General features: G+C 40.9%; 1 protein-coding gene and 1 long non-coding RNA gene across 10 annotated transcripts in view; one reads left to right on the top strand and one right to left on the bottom strand.

The window, feature by feature from the left end:
- The window catches only part of EBF1 (EBF transcription factor 1), a 412,032-nt gene that overhangs the window by 277,101 nt on the left and 113,887 nt on the right, over positions 1-21,044 (top strand). For 4 of the 8 annotated variants that reach the window (XM_008255335.4, XM_002710343.5, XM_070076385.1 and 1 more), the window contains exon 8: positions 1,448-1,565. In XM_008255335.4, coding sequence (XP_008253557.1) covers positions 1,448-1,565 — 118 coding nt within the window. Of the gene's footprint in view, positions 1-1,447; positions 1,590-21,044 lie in introns of all 8 variants that reach the window. The other 4 variants (XM_002710344.5, XM_008255334.4, XM_017341228.3 and 1 more) reach the window with 1 other exon arrangement.
- LOC127490703 (uncharacterized) overlaps positions 1,589-21,044 on the bottom strand; it is a 120,712-nt gene continuing 101,256 nt past the window's right edge. For both annotated transcript variants that reach the window (XR_011389877.1, XR_011389879.1), the window contains one exon: positions 1,589-21,044. This exon is cut by the window's right edge. This is a non-coding gene — a long non-coding RNA (uncharacterized lncRNA).

Here is a 21,044-nt window from a genome sequence, read left to right as displayed (position 1 = left end):
GGCAGGGCTGATGATTCACAGCCATAGGCAGAGTCCCAGCCCCCAGCCCCTTCCCTCTGCCCGGCTCAGGTGATGAAATTGCAGTGTTGCACAGAGTCTGGAAGTCAGTGTTCCTGTTAGCCAACTTGGAGAAAAGGCTTCCTCCTCTGAAACCAAGGCCCCACTCTGTGCCAATCCTTGTAAAGCAGTTCACCTCTTCAGAGGCTAATGCCTCTCAAAACCAAGAACAATTAAAGCCAAAGTCTTTCCAAGCAACTGGGGAATTGAGCAAAATAAATCAGAAATCCTCAGCCTTAGCTCCGGAGGCTTGCCTCATTATGAGAGCAGATCTATTAGCCCTCTTGCCATTGTCTTTCATTTCTCAAGTGAGGTGATTCTAATTAAATTAATCTGCATGTCAATCTATCGGTGATCAATCAAAGAGCCGGAGGTTTCCCCTATGCTGCAGGGTGCTTGCGGCTGACAGGGGCTGATAATGGAGGAAGAAATAAACTGTCGAGCAAAGTTAATTAGTCAACATAATAGGTGGATTAAACGGGAGCTAGCTGATTGCTGTTTCCCATGTCAAAGCATGAGGTAGGAGCTGAAGCTGCAATTACAGACAATTATTATATTTGGTTGTAAGAGGTTGCATGAATAAACATATCTCTGTGGGTTTCAGTTTTAATCCCCTTCCCCGTTTAATATAAGGAGAAGTGTAGGTCATTTCTTCTCATTGTTTTAGTCAAAGTTCTCTGAGACAACACGTTTGCTTGAGTCACTTCTCGCAAATTGGATTCAGAGTCACTTTATGAGATGAACTGGGGGTCTGAATTGTGCCTTGGGCCAGTCCCACAATTGCTCTTTTTCCCCTTTTAATTAGCAGGGATTCGGGGTGAAGGGGTGATAGTGATAGTGATGAGGGGACTTTGGTCTGATGAACCAAACTAGCTTGGGAAGAACAAAGTGCAAATATGAAATCTCAGACCTAGGAGGGAGAAATGCACCCCAGCTCTTGCTGAAACCTCTCTGTTGTCTTTATCTTCTTAACACTGACACAGTGGGAGGAAATATTTTAAAGATTCAAAAGACTTTTATTTGCATGATCAACTGTGATATCTGCTTCAGTGTCTAAACTGAAGGGTAATTTAGGTGAAACACAAGCACCCTTGTGTAAGAAAAAAATGCTAATAAAGATCCTCTTGTTAAAATTATGGTTAACAGTGTACCTTCTGCTGTATAACTATAAACTGTGCAATTTTACTTAAAACTGCATCAAAAGCGTTCCATGCCAAAGACCCACTCATCAATAGCTCCTCTTGTTAGACTTGTACAGCATAAGCGCCAGTTATTATGTGAAATAGCTATGCAATTTTCTTCAGCTCCCAGCTGTTATTTATTTAACTTGAGTTTATTACCCACCATGCTTTTATATTAAAATGTTCATTCATCTCTCTCACATCTCCAGGTCGTGGTGTCTACGACAGTCAACGTCGATGGCCATGTCCTGGCAGTCTCTGATAACATGTTTGTCCATAACAACTCAAAGCACGGGCGGAGGGCGCGGAGGCTTGACCCCTCGGAAGGTACGCCCTCTTATCTGGAACATGGTAGGCGAATCATTTTCATTGGTTGGCATTACTACTCTTGACTGTGAATTAATTTGGTTTCTTTCTTCCACTCCACCACATTTTCTACTCTCGATTTCAAATGTCCTTTTGAGCAATACCGACCCTCTGGGGTTTTTAATTTTCAATACGTAAGGATGAATGTTTGAAGACGTGTATCTTTGAGCTCTCCCCTCTTTCTCATTGCACCATTCTCTGCCCTGAGAAGGGCTGGAATCTCCATCCTTCAAGTTGAGAAAGAGAGGAAGATGTGGACCACGGCTTTGTTACAAGCTCTCATTGACCACAAAATGACAAAAGGCCAATCTGTAGGAAAAATCAGGAAAAGCCATACAATTTTGTATCACCAAAATTGTCATCCATTTTAACTACTTATGGTTGACCACTAAGGTTTTCTAATGAGTCCATTCTGTTCACAAGACTGCCAGTGTAGCTATGTGCCTACTTGTTGAACTTCACTTAGAGATCAGGTCCAGAGTCTAGGTTGAAGGGTGCTTTCCGAATATGAAGTCCAGACCAAGTGCTCCACTGGTGCCCTGTGCATAACTCTCCCCTCATCACGTGAGAGAGCTTGCTTGCTTCAGGTTGACTATGGTGGGGGAGAAATTATATTTTTCTTGAGAATTACAGCCAATGAGTGGTGCCTTTGAGAGAACTGAAGGAAACCAGATGAAAATTTGAATCAAAGAAAGCCAATGCCTTTCAGAAGGGCCATGTGTTTCAGTCATCTGCTCATCATTCATGCATCCATTCATCCATCCATCTTCAACTGAGACTCTACAGGAAACTAGTTACCATACTGGAAGTTCTCCAGTTTCCTACGGTTAAACATTAACCCATTTCCCTCATTTCACTTTCCAGTTTGTTAGGTCAGTAGAGTTCTTTTGTGAATACTACCACACAAATTGTCACCTGATGGCCTGATTTGTCCATGGGATATAAGCTGTCTATGATATAACTGCTAAGGTAGAAAACTTACTTTCCTGACAGCATCCCTATTAAATAAGCATAATCCTGTCATCATTTTTGCTGTCTCCCTCTCCCACCCCTGTGCTTAAGGAATGTACAAATGGTATTTTTATTAATTAGCCAGATATAATGCTCTTAGAAGAGATTCCTGACCATATCCAGTTTTGCAGTCTTTTTAAAATAAACCATCATCTTTCAAAAGCTGCTTCTTTATGGTTTCATTAGCGCGGAGATGGATGGATATTACTTTTTGCAGAAGGCCATTTGAAGTACCTGCTCATGATTACATTCCTAGTTCCATTTCTGTACTTGAAATTATTCACTTTATAGTAATGTTACCTTTTTAATACCCTTGGAGTCACTTAAGGTGTTGCATGACTAAAGATCTTTAGTTGAAAGAAAGAAAGAAAAAAAAAAAAACAGGGAAAACCTCAATTGGCACAATTTAGAGAGGAATAGCTTAAGAACTAAAGTTAGGTTTTTGACTGGTGGAAGGATCCATGCCCAGTTTGGGGAATGACTTGACTGCCAGTTTGAGATTTGCTAGTTCTGAATTGAACTTCAAATATGGTTCACATGCAGCCCACACCCAGCTGTTTCTATTCTTAAGAAGCCAGTAAGAGAGCTCATAATACTACCTAAACCATCCCTGCAATGAACAAAACAAAGCAAAAAAACCCTCAGAGCAAACAACCTGCTAGAAACGGGTGCCTGTGGAGAGTGAAGGTCAGTCCCATCATTTTCAGTGTGATATGCATGGTAGGGTCCTAAACAGGTACCAGGAACTTCAAATTTGAGTTCGAATTTCACTCTGGCCTGTGCGTGATGTTGGACAAGTCACCCTAGCTTTGGGGTCCCTGGTTCCTGTCTTGGTGAAATGAACATGAAGATCTGTAAGGCGATTAAAAAGAAACTGTGCTTTGGATGGGGGCAGATGACCCCAACAAGGGAAGCAGGCTAGGTAGAGACTGAAGGCAGGCAAGTACGTGCTCCATTGCCTTTCAGCCCAGTGGGGACAGATGTCCCAGTTTGGCAAGAATTAAAACTCTTCTAAATTATAATTGTTGGTAACTAACTACAAAATTTTGAAATGCTGAAGGGAGGAAAGGAGCAAAATAAAAGTCCCTTGGGAAGAATGCAGCCCACAGGCTGCTTAAGGAGTTGGAGACCTCTGGATCTAAATGTCTCTAAGCTTCCTCCCAGGCCAAATAGTCTACCTTCCAGGAGTATATGATGGTATTTCAGTTTGGAAATCAGGCTATTCTAAATTTTAAAGACAACATTATATTCTTCTGTTCCCATTTGCTGGTCAGAAGTGGCTGTTTTATTAGGATGGTATTGAAGAAAATAGTGAGATTTCATTGCGACTGAATGATCAGCTGGTGTTGGGTAGGTAGCTAGGTCCTGAATTTTTTTTAGCTAGGAGGCCTCCTGTTCACGAAAGCCTCCTTGCATTTTTCTCCTAAGGAATGAAAAGATAGACATACTTAGATCCTTAGTAAGAATGCTAGAGTAACATCAAAATCTGCCTCTCTGCAGAGTCAACCAACCACACACAACCACCCACCGATTTAGATGCTTGAAGCTGATACATAAATATCTAATTAGCAGAAAGTGGCTATTGAACCCTTTCATTGGAAATGTGTGGGAGTGGACTGATGCTAATTCATGTTGATTTGGGGGTCATACTTCATCTTGTGATTGAGAAATCCTGTTTAACAAGGCCCTGTTGCAAGCTTACAGAATTCTATCCCACCCCTCTGCCTCTCGACTCCCCGCTTCCCTCAAACAGCTCCTGCACAGTAAGACTGCAAAGCATTTTCACCTCTTGCAACCTGGAGGAACCTTCATTTTACCCATTCTGAGCTTTTTACCATCTCATTTACAGGTAGCCTGAATTATTTTGAGCTACTCTGCACATCTCTATTTATATCTTGCTTGCCAGACAGTTGGAGGAAAGTTCCTTTCGTGGCTCATCTTGCTGCATATAAGTAGAAACAGATCATGGTTAACATTCATGCATGGTCGTTGCTATATGACCCATGGACTCAAAAAAAAAAACCTCCTGTGCTCACATAAATGTCCCTGCATTTCAAATATGAGAGTTGACAAAGCCAAATTTATCTCATAGAATTTTGTGTGGTCCAAAGAGGGTGAATCCTGGCATGCTGTAGCTCATGGTAATTGCTCTTCCCTGCTATTTTTTTCTCCATTCATAAATACCGAGATTTTCTTTGGCTAGATATTTATGGGAGCGTTCAGGCTCGTGAGGTTTCTTTAAGCAGTAGTTTATGGAAGACGTACACTGGTGGAGGGAGGCAGGCTCAAAATGTAAGGGCTCTTAGGGTTTTTTGAAAAAGTGTGGGCTTGGGACAGAAGAAGCTGAATGGCTGCCACCCCCAGTGATGCACAGCTCTGCAGCTTGCGTGCTTGCCCGTCTTGTAGTCACCTGAGCAGATTGCTGGGGTCTGTGTGCTGGGGCGCTTTACAGGGCTTCAGGGGATGTTGTTACTGTCATTGTTCTGCTGGGTGTCAGGTTATGTTGACTTGAATTTAAGGCCAGTTGTGGCATCAGTTTCTCTATTTCTCCCCCCTGTGGCAAAATGCATTGCCCTCTGGATGCTATAGTGCAGAGACCCTGTCAGCTTGCATGTGCTAACACTTTATTATCTAATGATCTAATATGCAACAAGGCAAAGTGCCGGTGCTCATCATTCTGACATAGAATGCTGGGAGAAGTGACTAAATTACTTTATGTACCATTAGCGCTAGCAGCTATGGTGAACTCACCGGCAGCATTTATGCAAATGCCTGTGAATACACTCTAGTGACTTTGTCAGGAAGCCGTTTGACAAGCAGCTTAAATGCTCATTTTAAAAAAGGATATTATATATACATACATACATACATATTATTTTGGCGTGCTTGTGTCCTCCCCTCTTCCCCTCTTTCTCCTCCCTCTTTTTTGGACTGTTGCAGGGCTTGCCCCTTCCGTGGGTGCCAGGAAATCCCAGAGCTCCCCCATAGGCAGGGGTCCTCTCATGATGGGGGTTAAGGCCCCACTCTGCTGTTCCTCAGATCTGGGTTTTCCTTGATGTTGTTATGAATTTGTTCAGCCTTCCTGTTTATTTGGGACAAAAAGTGGAACGATTCATCAAGAACTTGGAGAATATGGACATTTTTAACATTCATGAATTCTGACCTGGGGTTAGTTTGTTGGCTCAAATACAGGTGATTTTAAAACATACTAATATATTAAAATGGAAAATTATTAAAATTTAGCTTTTGTGGGCATCAGATATGAACAATTGAATTTTCCTTCAAAGTAAATATAAAGATTGAGACATGAAATGTGCATGTGCCAGATCCCAAAATAAAACAAATCAAAACAGAAGTGGGCTTTGGTCAAACTAAAAATATTTTGGAGAATAATGAGTAGTGATGGAGTCAGTGGGCCCATCCCCTTGTTGTGATTACAGTTTTAGGAAAATAGAATCAAGTTTTCAACACCTGCAGTTAATTCTGATCATTTGGTTCCAGCTGCTCTGACAATGTGATCTTATCCTGATCTTTATGAACTACTTTAATCCACTTGCTCCAGAAAGAAGCAGTCTTTGCTGTTTGTTTGCCTCTACATGTCCAGCCCCATTGACTTCTTGTGCTCAGCTGCACTTAAATTTGTTGTATTATGCACATGTGGAGAAAGCTGATTCAAGATGTCAGAGATTACTCATGGAGCAAATGCCTGCAATGACAGGGCCTGGGCCAGGGCTGGAGCCGGGAGCCAAGATCCCAATCCAGGTCTCGCAGGTGGGTGGCAGGAACCCAAATACTTGAGCCATCACTGCAGCCTCCCAGGATACGCATTAGCAAATAGCTGGAGTCAGGAACCAAAGCCAGGAATCAAACACAGGCACTCTGATGTGTGACATGAGCATCTCAACCAGTAAACAGCTGTCTCCCCAGAAGCTTTCTGAAGAACCCAAGTGTGCATGAATTTAAAAATGTGTGCAACAAAATAAACTTGTTGGATAATTTCATTTCCCATGAACATTTCAGAGTACCCTCCTATTAAACCAATAAAACAACCTCAATAAAATAAAATTGGTGAGTGAAATAAACTAAAATAATAAGCATGTACCCTCCCAAATCTTTCTCTCCCTCTTCCCCACTGTCCCTCTCCCCCTTCCCAGCCTGGGCAATAGCTGAGCTGCAGCTCAAGCGGAGTGAGGAGTCCCTGAAGTATGGAAGGTCATCTCCTTTACTCCCCTACCCTCGTTTTGCACAGATGGCAAGTAGAACCTAGAGACGGAACCTACGCATCCTCTGATAAAGCTCATTCTGCGTCAGAGTCCTTTCAGTGCCCTTTCCCCTGCCCATGATATGTGGGTCAGCAAGAACGAATCGGGATTGCATAGCTTCCTGGTCTCTGGGTGACACGGTGTCGGGGGCCAATGCAAGGGGGCCTAGGCTTGCTTCCCATGCCTCTGGGATTTCCAAGGATCGCATACAATTATGCCAACTTCTTGACAGAAATGCACATTCAAAGCCCAATAGTAGAGCTTGCATGATATTGTGCAACTGGCTTTGCTGCAGAACTTCATCCAAGCCCGCTGACGCATGAGGACCTGCAGGAAGGGTCTAGGTTGAGTAGACAAATGCTGGCATCCTTTGTGGCAGCAGTGGTAAATTACAACTTACCAACTGATTTTTCCACTTGAAGATAGAAGACAGAGGGAAGAACAGAACCTTAGGGTTAAGGATACCCCTATGTATCATAAAAGAGAACACCAACACCCCAGGTTTTCAAGTATCAAGTCAGGCCTTTTTCTTGAGCAGTTGAGAAGAGGCCTTTTGTCATTCCTCGGAAGGATGTGGCAGGTAAGCCAGATAATCTGCAAGGCAGTCAGTGAAGACTGATGTCCAGTGTACCCCCTGAGGAATTCATAAGGCAGGTAGCACCAAAAGTCCTAATGCTAGGGACGAGGGAGTCCACAAAATCTTAACCTCGGGCAGATCAACCTGTAACTGCTAAGCAGAAATTTATATCGCATCCTTATTTGAATGTGACCACCCACAGCTTGGCTGTGAAAGGAGAAATATGCTCAGGTTACTGCTATGCTTGAAGGTGATCAGAACAAACTATTATATTAGTATTAGTACTCCTACTCCTGGTTACTTTTTGCCTATTACCAGCCAAATTTTATGGAGCACTCACTGTATGCCAACAGGATGATCCTCCAACTAACCTGATTAGATATGACAATTATTATCCCTATCTTATAGATGCGTAAATTGGAGTTTAGAGTCCATAAAATTAACTAAAACTAGACCTGGAATTAGACCCTAGGTGTACCTACAAGTGCTATAGGCGTCCATTGTAAAGATGAGGAAACTGAGGCCAAACAGAGGGGAAATAACTTACCCAGTGTCACAGAGAAATAGTTGACCCAGGGATCAAAACCAGAAAGCCCTGTTCTGGAGTCTGTATTCTTGATTACTGCTCTTAGAAAATAATGCCAAATTCTTCCCATCTCCTTTCCCATTGTTCTTATTTTTTTCTCCATACAAGTAAGGCAATTATGCGAGTATTTTAAATAGACCTTTCAAAATATCGCCCAGGGCAAACCTTTTTTAAAAAATAGGACACATCGTGTAAGTATACCTTAAAGTTCATTTTCCTTCAGTAACCTGTTTTTCACATGGCTGGAACACATTCTGCTAGTCAAATTTTTTAAAAATGCTGATTTTACGTGATGACTGGTTTATTTTCTATGACAGTATCTAGATAATAAGGAGGTTCATAATATGTTACTTACTTGCAAGAGTTTAAGATTGATTTTATTTACTAGAGGGAGAAAGAACAAGATAGTCCATCTACTGGTTCACTCTGCAAATAACCACAATGGCTGCGGCTAGGCCAGGCCAAACCCAGGCATCCATCTGGGTCTCTCACATGGGTGGCAGGGACCTGAGTACTTAAGCCATCATCTGCTGCCTTCCCAGGGAGCTGGATCTGAAGCACAGCACCTGGGACTTGAATTCGCATTCTGATCAGGGGAGCAGGCATCATGTGTGGTGGCTTAATCTGCGCCACAACACTGGTCCCTTTCAGGAATGTTTTAACTCATCTCTCTGGAAATCACTTGTTGGCCATGTGGCTTCTGTGTCACAGTAAAGGTGGAAAAAAAGAAGGCCATGAGATTCATGAGATTTTTGAGTTCAGCAACTGTTAGGACACTGGAGGGTTAGTGAACCCCATGTTAGAAATAACATTAGAAATTGATACAGATTTGGAGGGACTGTTATCATAATATGAATTTCTTGACTAACTTGTAAACTAGGGAAAAGTTCCAGTATATTTGTTATTTTTGTTAGATCTCAGAAATGGATGAGCCTCACCTAATTTATTTTAAAGATTTACTTATTTATTTGAAATGCAGAGTTACAGATAGGCAGAGACAGAGATAGAGAGGTCTTCCATTCACTGCTTTACTTCCCAGATGGCCGTAATGGCCGCAGCTGTGCCAATCCAAAGTCCAGACTTTCTTGTGGGTCTCCCACTCAAGTGCAAGGGTCCAAGGACTTGGACCATCTTCTGCTTTCCCAGGCCAGAGCAGAGAGCTGGATTGGAAGTAGAGCAGCCGGGTCTCTAACTGGCACCCGTAAGGGATGCTGGCGCCGCAGGCTGCGGCTCTACCTGCTATGCCACAGTGCCAACTCCACCAATTTCTTTTAATAAACACCAAGTGTGGTATGTTGCAGGGTGGTGGTGCTTTCTGGCAGAGGTGACACGATTTTTGGAAGCCTACTATTTAGCTTATATTTGGTTATAAAAGCATCATAATTTTAATTTATTTTCGTAATTGGTAATTGCAAACAAGGCCCTCCCAGTACTTGTTACAGAAACATTCCTTACCAGAAAATTTCTAGAGGATCCAAGTGATGTTAATATTTGAGGAAAAGCTCCAATGGACTGCTCGTAAACTCTCCTTAACATTAGATATTTAGAGGCAGTGGCCAGGAGTTACATTTGAAATATTTTTGTTTGGATACTTTTAGTTACATATGCAGAAATAAATGACAAGGAAGCTCTCTTTTTTTTTTAACTTGCTATATGACCTCAAGTCTGTACTTCATTTTCTCGGAGCCTAGTTCCCTCATCAGTTAAGGTGGGGCTTAGGAGAACCTGTCAAACTCTGATGGTTACTTGTTTGAACCCAGTTAATTCTGTGAGAGATTCCCTTATCTCCTGAGATGCTCACACACACACAGCCTTGGGAAGTGGCTGCCAAAATGCTAACATGATGGTGCTTCTACGGAATAGACCTATGATTCACTTTCTTCCACCTGGGCATCTCTTCAGGAGGTTAACTGGGTTCTAGGCAGTCTGTGTGACACACAGCCACACGTGTCTTGGGCAGCACTCACCAGATGTTCTGCCTGAATTCTTTCATTAGAGAGAAGATAGTGTATAATCCACTTGATGGTTAGCAGTGAGCTTTTAAACCAGTGTTTCTCAGGCAGTAAATAATTTTAGGTGATGAGGGAAAAACATTGAAATGTTTAATAGTCTTGTATTTATTTTGATACATAAGTCAAACAATACAACTCAACTAGAACATCATCATCTCACAGACTAAATTTCAAGGAAAAGTAAAAGGATATAAACAAAAATAGCAGCAGCTAAATGAAAGTAATAGCTTCAGTGGTAGCAGGATGGAGCAAAATCATGACTGAAGTTTGGGAAATGCTATGAGGATTGTAAAAGTTTGGGGAAGTAATAATTCTTTCAGATCCCCAGGAAACAGTGTGTTAGACCCTGGGAAACATCCCCCCCCCTTTTTTTTTTCAAGAATCATAGATTGCTTTTTCAAGGAAAGCCTTTTAGACTCAGTTTACTGTTAATGTAGACCCAATATCCTAATAGTATTTTAAAACTCAAAACTTCTTCCCAGTTGTTAACTCTGTTTTTATTTTTAAACAAGCAGTATCTGCATGTCAGAGAGCAGAAATTAGTTTGGAAAGAGGACTTGAGTCAAGAAAGGGAAACAGCCACGGTCCACCCAGGCAGCACATTATGATAATGTATACGGGACCAGCTGGACACTGAGCAAAGCTGACATTGTGTTGTCAAGGGCAGCATCGCCCATCAATTTCCGAGATAGGGTTTGAGTTCAAATGACAGAAAAGAGCTGCAACTGTGTTGAGACTGATGCATGGGGGAGGAGGCGGGGGAGCAGGAACCAGCCGGGCCTGAAGACAGGAAGTCCTGGTGCCTCCGGAAGCGGGTGGCTCTGTTTTCTCATCTGGCTGCTACCCTTCCTTCTAACCTTAACATCTGTCAGCAAGGTCCACCTGGGTCCTTGTGTGATTACAGCCCACTTCAGGGGGAGCTTACAGGTGCTAATTTTAACCCCCGAAGAGAATGGTGTGCCTGCTGCTGGAATGGGAGCCAGATCAGCCCAGGAAACCAGACAGCACGTAGCCACTCCTCATCCATTAGGAAGCCCCTTCTGGTGTAGTCAGTTGTTAAGAACTGCTGGATGAGATTTTAACTTTTGAGCTAGTATGTTTCATGCCTTAATATCTCAATTACCATGATGATTCCTCTTTCATTCATTTGCTTATTCATCCAGTTACACATCTATTAACACATTTTGACTGACCGTATTACAGAATAGAGGTGCAGAGGTGAACAAGGTAGGAACAGTTGTGGACATTAGGAGGTATATGGTCATGCATGTATGCATATTTAGGTGTTGTGGTTAAGCAAATAATGGTACATAGAATAATTGGAATTGCAGAGATGGAAAGTGCCATAAAGCAGAAATATAAATTGTTAAGAGCTGAAAATAACGTGTCTCAGCCAAGTCTGAACAATCAGGAGTTTTTAAATGCTTAATAAAGAGTAGCACTTAGGCAAAGAGGAAAGAGTGTTGTAGGTAGAGAAGAAGAAATCATGTTCAAAACTCTTTGTGAACAGAAACCATTAGAAGCTTGAGGAAATGTAAATAGGAAATACAGATTTATATCTGAGATCCATTTTTGAGAAAGTAAATTGAGAAATTTCTCTTGGGTTGGTTTTTCTTTTACATGGAAGTTATGGATCTATTACACAGACACACATACACAAGATTTATTTATTTATTTGAAAAACAGGGTTAGAGGGAGGGGCTGATCTTTAATCTACTGGTTCACTATCCATGATGGTGGCAATGGCCAGTGCTGGGCCAGGTCAAAGCCAGGAGCCAGGAGCTTCATCGAGGTCTCCCATGAGGATGCCTGGAATGTAAACACTTGGGCTGGCCTCCACTGTTCTTCCCAGGCCATTAGCATAGAGCTGTGTTGGAAGTGGAGCAGCTGGGATGTGAATTGGCGCCCATATGGGATGCAGGCATCTCAGGTGATGGCTTTACCCCCTACGTCACAATGCTGGCCCTGGCCGTTATATTTTCTTAATCACAGGATGACCTGGCTCATTGTCACATAAAATGCTGGCTCTTAACCAGTATTTTGAGTGGTGATTATTTTGCTGCTGTAATAGCAGCTGTAGAACTTAATGGGTCAGGGTTGTGGCACAGTGGGTTAAGCCAACACCGGCATCCTATATGGGTGCCGGTTCCTGTCCCTTCTACTTCCCTTCTGAGGCAGCTCCTGATAATTGCACCTGGGAAAGCAGCAGGAAATGGTGCAAGTATCTGGGTCCCTGCAACCCACAAAGGAGACCCTCTAGAAGATGCTCAGCCTGACCCAGCCCAGGTCTCTTTCTGTCTCTTCCTCTTTCTGTAACTCTGCTTTTCAGATGAGTAAATAAATCTTAAAAAAAAAAAAAAAACTTTCTATGGCTTGTAGTTCAGTGGTAAGCACTTTGTGCCTTGTCTTTTAATGTTCTGGGCACCCACAGGAAGGCACTACTATTGTTATGTCTATGTAACTAATGAGGGAAACTGAGGCAGTCCTTCCAGGACTTGGTTGTGGTCGGAAAGAAAAAGAGTTAGGCTTTGTGTCTGCTGCTTTTGGACCTCCAAGTAGCTGACACAAGGGGACATTGCCTTTGTTCTTTCCCACTGTTTAGTCAACGCTAATCCCTGAACATTGGACTTCAGAGGTGGAGAGAAATTCTCCTGCTATTTGAGCATGTAATATAATACGTGCTTCAATTGAAGCAGATTGACGACGTTACTCAAAGGCCAATTGAAAAGCCAGATCTATGCTAAATCCCAAGGGTAAGGTAGCTGGCATGTGCAGTGATATACAGGAAGGTGCTTTTCTGGGTTAAGATAAAAAATCCTGGTATCACGTCACGCTATCGGGCACCCCATCTCAAACTCCCTGTGCCAGTCTTGCAACTTGAAATACTCAGTGGACAGAAATGAAACTTTATAGAAATTAGGTGATCATCATTCTTATCAGATGAATATGATGCCATCGGCATGATTTTAGCATCCTTGAAAAAAAGAGATTTACCTGGAGAGGTGCAAGAGAAAGTCTGAGGCATGGATTATGGAACCGTTTCTTTTCTTGCCATGGGAGATTGGGCTGTGAGATGACCTAGTAATTAAAATCCTGCTTAAATGTGTGCTGCTGGTCAGTCATAACAGAAGCACTGACATGGGAAACCAGACGGGAACCAGAGAAGGAAGAGAAAAGAGAAACACAAAAGTAACACTCTCTAGCCCACAGGATGCAGAAATAGATCTGAATTGACTGAATGCATATCTGACCACTAAGCATGAAAGCAGAACCCAAGTACTAATATATTTTTAACCAAATCTGTTAAATTAATCAATATTTTATATGCAAACATATGCTCCTGTGTTGCCGGCTTATTTAATTGACAGTTGCAATCAGCAGGACACCAGTTATTCAAACCCATATTTTTCATCTGCAGTTCTTGGGAGAAATGAAATAAAGGGACAGAGGGAATAGGTTTTGCAGATAGTGTCAGGTCTGAGGCCTTTTCTAAACACAACAGTTCCTTTGGCGAAGGCATAAAAATTTCCAGATAGGTGTACATGTAAAATATGAACAGATAGCGGCAGTCTTTGACTGTTACTGAGGAGGTAGATTAACATTAACGTGGTTGGTACATATTGAGGATCTTCTCTGGTTCTTTGTTATTCTTGACCTACTTCTCTTTGGATGAGTTGGGGAAGCCAATAGACCCTGAATACCTACTATGTGCTGGGCCTATGGCACATGACTTTACATATGTTATCTGTGGGATGGTGAGTGTGTCCCAGGCAGATCAGAATTTTTTTTCTTTTTTTATCATTTCTAGAGAAGGCAAATATATCTTTGGTCTTTCTTTGCCAAAATCTTCTGGCTGAATCATCAAACCAGCTGTGCTCTCCTAGTAACTATTATGTGCAACAAATCTTTAAAGTCAGACCTCATATTCTTCTACCTTTTAATTTTGGCAGAATCCTAAACATTCTTTTTGATTTGGTTAGCTAAAGGCCTTTGGCATCCAATTCTTGTTGCACAAAAGAAAGAAAAGAGTTGGAAAAATGTTATTAAGTATTAAGATAACCTAATGGTCATTATTTTCTTTGTTTACACATGTAAAGTTCTATCATGAACACCATTGAGGTGGATAATGTCCAGGCTGAAAATGAAAGGGGAAGTGGCCTTACACTTAAAAAATGTAAATTCTCATAGTGTTGCTATCACTTAGAGTACTTCAAAATGTTTGTGGAAAACGGAATTTAAAAAAATAAGTTAATTTTTTGAATTTCAAAACAATTTTGAAACCCCTACATATGAGTGAGTCTTCAAAAATTCATGAAAGGCATATATAATGAGAAAAACCATGCATCCATAGATTTAAAAATATTCCACATCAGTATAAACTTAACTTTTAATTCCATTTTTTTCATAAACTTTTTGAAATTCCTTTGTGTTAGATATTCAAAATCTCAAGCTTGTGTTTAGCAGCCCAACTTGTAACAATAGAAAAGCTTCTAAGCCTGGAAGTTTGGCAGTATTTTCAATGTTCCTGTGTTTAAATTGGCATCTGTGGTGTTATATTGGGATGCCATTTTCTGAACTTGGAAACAGAAGAAGGTGGAGAGAAATTTTTACTATAATTCATACATGGGTCTGAGTCTTAGGGGGAAAATAACTTTACTTGGAAATAGAGTAGTAATATTCTGTAAAGTTAATAAATATCCACCCTCTATCTTGGGGATAAAACATTGCACAACTAAGATTTTATGGGACTTCGGCTGTATTTATCTGATTGAAGTGAAAATTTTAGTCAAACTGAGCAGAAATTTCAGATAAACACCATCATTGAAGGGTGTTTTTTTAAGTATTTGACTGTATTGATCAAAAGAGACTCCCCAAGTCTCAAGTTTAAATGAGTCTCTGAAATTTGGCTGCCTCATACTTAAGGCTGATACTAAGAATGGTTGAGGTAATGTTATGGGAAAGTCCTTGGAAAACTGAATGCTAGTTAATTGTCAGGTGTTGGTTTCATGCAGAGTGCCGTTTAGTTTGTGAATGAAGAAAATTCCTGTCTGCAAGGGATGAGTTGAATAATTGGACTGATTTGCACACAGAGGTGCATGCCCAACTATCTATATATACACATCTTGTATATCAAGATAAAAGTTCAAGGAAAAGGTCAGGGCATGACAAAGGAATAGGAAACAAAAGGAGTTCATTAAAGGGTTAGTGTTTTGTAAACTAGGATAGAAAAGCTTCATGCAGAAGATGGGTCATTTTGGCAGGGAACTGCATAACTGAGTGGAGGCAAGTGGTACAAACTTCCTGAAAAAGGAATAGTGGGAATGTGCAAAAAACATTTGCAGACAATGGGTTTTGCTCTTTCCATCTTACTTTTGTTCTTCCCTATCTCCCTGTTTTTTCTCCTACATCCATTCTTCTTCCTCTTGGTTCTGTCATCATCTTACATCTGTTCCTTGCTTACTCTTCGTTGAAATTTTTACATAGATTAACTAATTTAAACCTTAGAACATCCTCATGAGGTAAGCTCTCTTAAAATTGTTATCCCTGATTAAAGTGGTAGTAACTTAGGTTTATAAAAAATGAAGCGATTTGCCCCAACTGGTAAGAGGTGATGCTGACATGTGAGCTGAGGCTTCCTGAATCCAAAGCCAGAGCTCCTAATGGCAGCCAAGTCCTCCCTCCAGGTTGAGAGAGACAGGAAACAAAGTTGTAAAGGGAGAATTGATCATAATTATGAGGGTGGACATGATTTTGTTGGCTAATTTTTGAGGAAGGATACTCTGTGTCTTTGTGTGTGGGCTAGACTTTGCACATAATTAATAATCATGTAGCAGAAGGGAATCACAAACAGGCAAGTGTGTGTGCTCTTCACAATCCAGAGAGAATGGCCCAGATGCCAAAGGGTACTTGTAGAGGAAGTTGAGTCAGAACATCATGGAATGTAAAAAGGAAGTGGAGTTCTCCCTTTGCTTTGCTCACCTGTATGGATCAGTTAGATGATACACAATCCTTTGCTTGTGACGTCACAGATCATCACCACGGAAACATCTGTGCTATAACAAACGCTGGATTGCAGCATCACCGAATGTGTCAGTGAGGAGAGGAAACTGGTTCAGAATGATAAGGCTGTCCACAGTGAAAGTTCACTCAAATACGTTAGCAATAGCAGCCTCGGTTGTGCGGAGAAATATAAGCAGAACTATTCCAAAAAGCACCAAGCAGGACTTGTGCATTATTAAAGGTTTGGCAAGGTTGATTTTTGAAATGCTGCTCACATTCAAAACACGGTTCCCTTAAAAAGTCACTATCTATGCTGTCTTGCATGATGACAATAGAAATCCTTCAGGAGCAGGGAGCTCGTCTTCCAAACTGCTTATTGAAAATCTTATGCATAGCAATGGAAGCTTAGCTGGAACCTCCATGTGTTTTCAAAGAGGCCTGAAACAATCAGAAGCAGAATTGCCCATGATTGTGGTTTGTGTTTATTTTTGATAAGTCAATGGCAGTATTAGTTATGTGGCTGCAAACATTAATAACTGAAAGATTCTTTTTGGCCCTCCAAGGATTTTTGTCAGTTACTCTCTGGTGGATCATGGACTAAATCCAGACTTCATCCATTTTACATTTCATTTGCATGATACTTTAAGAAATGATAGTTATTGCTGACAGTTAAAAATAAAGATATTTTTATATGAAAATGTGGATGTGCAAATTCCTTTTATAATTAGAAGAGCTGGTACAGATTGAACATCTCTAATCTGAAAATCTGGAATCCAAAATCTACAAAATCCAAAACTTTTTGAGTACCAACATGATGCCATAAATGGTAAATTCCATGCCTGACCTCATGTGATGGATTATAGTGAAAATGCAAGTACACCAATATATTTTCTACAATTACTCTCAGGATATGCATGTAAGGTGTGTATGAAACATAGGGCATTTTATGCTTAGACTTGGGATCTATTCTGAAGAAATCATTATATCTATACAAATCCTCTGATATCTGAAAAAGCCTAAAAGCTGAAATACTTCTAGTTCCAAGCATTTCAGGTGAAAGCTGTACTCAACCTGTAGTGCTGGATCCACATTTTCAAATAGCAACTGTGTTGTCAAACTCAGATGTGTGTCCCTTTTGGATGGGCTCTCTGTATTCTGCATTTAGCCAGATCCCCACCATTCCCCTTGTATTACGCCTCTTCCATTACATTAACTTACTTTTCTGCATGGCTCTTTGGGTATTTGCTTTTGTGAAACTTGGAGTAATGGGAGATTAATATTTGTTAGCCCAGTCTTGGTTATATAGGGAGCACCCCATAAACGATAGCTCTGATTAGTTTACCCATTGCAGGGTCAGTTATTTTCAGTTGTTCCTGAAATTGGCTCCACCCAATAGAACTTCCTGTGATGGCAGAAGTGTTTGATCTCTGTGCAGCAGCCCAGTGCGACAGTGACTAGCCACTGTAGCTGTTGGTCACTTGAAATGTAGTTAGTATACCTGAGAAAATAACTTTCATTTGCTTTTCATCAACTGAAATTACATCTAGTAGCTACTTTATTGGGCAAAGCAGATTAAGTAATGGTATTGAATAGTCAGGTGTCTTCACTTATTTGTAAAATATGGAGTATAGACAGGAGGGGTGTGTGAGTGTGTCCATCTTAAAAGAGATGACTTATAAGGGACTTCCTGGCTTAACACCATCTACTTCCAGAAGTCATCCTTAGTATCTAACTAGTATTCTTGTCAATTAAGGAGACAAAGACATGTGTTTAACATAGTTTATGTGCAAATTCATACCCATTAATATAAGCTACCTTAAGCTCAAATGTAAGCTTTACTGTTATCTGTCCACTTAATGGTACTACTTAAATAGAAAAACTATACCTATGTGTAGAAAAACCTAAATTATAAGAGGCCTTTATAACATTCATGGAAAATGCGAATAATGGGCCGGCGCCACGGCTCACTAGGTTAATCCTCCACATGTGGCGCTGGCACCCCAGGTTCTAGTCCCGGTTGGGGCGCCGGATTCTGTCCCAGTAGCTCCTCTTCCAGTCCCGCTCTCTGCTGTGGCCAGGGAGTGCAGTGGAGGATGGCCCAAATCCTTTGGCCCCGTACTCGCATGGGAGACCAGGAGAAGCACCTGGCTTGTAGCTTCAGATTAGCGTGGTGTGCCGGCCGCAGCGGCCATTGAAAAAAGGAAGACCTTTCTCTCTGTCTCTCTCTCACTGTCCACTCTGCCTGTCAAAAAAAAATGCGTATAATGAAAAAATATGCATAGATAAAAAAATTGTTATACCAAAAAAAACATATCTTTTAATTTCAGTTTTTCTCGAACTCTTTGAAATAGCCTTGTATCTGATTGGCACGTTGACCCCTCCCTTCATGACAGCTAGAGCAAGAGCCAGTGTGACCTAGGGACTGTGGGAACCCTGTGGAACCCTCTGAGACTGCTGGGGATTCTGTGTTCTTAGGGGTCGAAGCTTAACAGGCTACTGTTTCTCGTGATTTTTATCACAAACACACTGAGCACCTCTAAGGATTATGTTGCTGTAAATCAGCCCCACTGTAGGCTTCTCAGAGAGTCCTCTCTCTTGCACCTTCTCCATTTATTCATGGTATTCTTCTGGGAAGTTTGCCATTGGTCCTCTCCTCTGAGCCCACTGTCACAGCCTCCTTTTGACTTTCTCACTGAGTTGGAGACCCCAGAACCCTCACCCAGACTCTGGCCTCTTGACAGCTCACTGGCCTCTGTCTTAGAACTGCTCTCACATACATTTTCAACAAGGAACTTCCCTGTTTGCCGAGACATGTTCACCTGACAACCTACGTCAGCTGTTTCGTTCAAGGTGAAGCTCTGAATTCCAGCCTTTCCGCCTCCCCACCCCAGCAAAAAGAGCTTCCTTAAAACAGGGAAAGCCTAGTGGACATGATAGAAACAGTTGTAAATAATTTTGTCAACTGATAGTACAGATCTTCTCAAAATGGAAAGAAAACAACACACACATATAAGTATCCTCCACTTTGGTCACTCATCCAATCATAGTTTTGAATCCCCTATTGCTGTTGTCGTTTCTCTGAGAGGCTCTCATGTCTTCCCATTTTTATTTTTGTGAGCGGACATCCATGTAGCCCTCTGTTATGATGCTGAATTGAATTGAATGAGCTCTAGAATTCCATAGGAAGAGAAAGATAAAAACTCTCTAACTAAAAAAAAAGTGCATTGTACGTGCTTTTAAATTTCTTTTTAGCGAAATTGTTAGCCGAAATGCTTTCGAGAAAAAAGACTAAGGTAATATCAACTAAGACTCCCTAATGAAATGCTAAATTGTCTCCATGCATCTATGTTTTTAGTGTTGCATTTAGTCCCACTCCCAGACATAAGGAGGCTAAAATTCATATTCAGATAGGGAAAGGCAAACCTGGAACAGATGGAGCGGAGTTCAGCATAAAGGTTTAATCCTATCAGGCTGATTCCTGTATGGCCATCTGGATAATCCGGCACACACATTCAAGGCCTGTTAAAAATACGACTCCAGCCAAGATTATCATCACAGATTTTCCACTAGACTTGCTCATATTTGACTTTATGATTTTCTAGGCCCAGGAAGAGTGCTTGTGAATAAAGACTTGAGTATTCCATGAAGAAACAGTTACATGTTTTTTAACCTGAGAATTGTTTCCCTTTTTCAAAATATTGGGTGTCCATTTCTGGAAAGATCTTTGCATTTTTTTTCCTAGCTTTCATTTATCAAACTTTTTTTTATATCAAGCTAATAAGGAGAATGAGGCTAAACATCATTTTTTACATCAAAGTTCTCCTTGTCAGGAAGAGAATAGTTACTTATTGTATAATAAGAGGCAAGTAAATTTACCATTGTTTCCTCAAATATCACGATTGGATCTATGAATAATTCATTTTGAGGATTCTCCGGGCCTCCATGACAGTCTTTCCCCACTGCTTTGCAGTAGAGTGCTTGACAATCATAGAACAAGAGAAACAAAAAAGAAAGAACAGTATTTGCCTTTAGCTGCTCTCAGATTAATATTTTCTATGTTTTAATTTTGGATTTGGCAGATCTCATGTGCGGTAGAAAGCAGTATATTCACACCTCCTTGAGTTATAAAATTCCAAACCTTCGCAGTATATTTAACAAACAATTTTTGCATATTTTGAAACAATGCTGTGTCGGGTGTCATTAAATCAAAAAGCCTTCAACAAATCTTTCATGTGCAATTTAGAAGTTACAGGTACATCAAAATGTCAAGATTTTTCACTGCTAAATTGTTAAATAACTGCATATTGAACCTGCACAGTGTTCTAGATCTCTGAGAGACAAACTCCGAAATCCAAAAGCAGTTGCCTTGGAATCTTTTGGACTACAAATTCTCCACCAGCACTTCTTTCCTTGCCCAAGTGCCATGTCCACTGGTTGTTGAGGTGTTTTGTTAGTTCAGAATAGAATAATAAAGCTACAAAATAAACAGGAGGTAGATACTATTTGGGCTTGGATTGTAATTAACGACTGGCACAGCTTGGGTCTTAGTTGCTCTTTTGCTAAGTTTAAATAGAGGCAGATTCCACCCCAGGTTTAACTCTGCCTCTATGTGGATGGGAGTTGGAGCAAAGTTTCCATCTAGTGACTAGGAATTGTTCCTTTTCTTTTCTGTGAGATTCATTAATACTGTCTAGGCATATGGCTTTCTTTCCAAATGAAGTCACTTGGAATAAAGGATGAAAAACACTTGAAATTTTCAATCTCCTCATTTAATATTTAATAGGTTTAATTGCATCTGATATTGAGAAAGCCCTATATCATGGGTTACATTTCTCTTTAAAGTGGAAAATAACTCCCTCCCCACCCCCTACACATAGAGATAGAGATAAAGATGGGGAGGGAGAGGTCTTCTTTGCAAATATATATCTTTGCCAAATGATATCCAAATATTCTAGTGGACAGGACAATAAACAAAGACCAATAAGAAAACAA

The sequence above is a fragment of the Oryctolagus cuniculus genome, chromosome 6 (genome assembly GCF_964237555.1).
Source record: "Oryctolagus cuniculus chromosome 6, mOryCun1.1, whole genome shotgun sequence".
NCBI classification, from domain to species: Eukaryota; Metazoa; Chordata; class Mammalia; order Lagomorpha; family Leporidae; genus Oryctolagus; species Oryctolagus cuniculus.
Note: the sequence above shows the minus strand (reverse complement) of the source record. Positions and strands in the feature narration are given on the sequence as shown.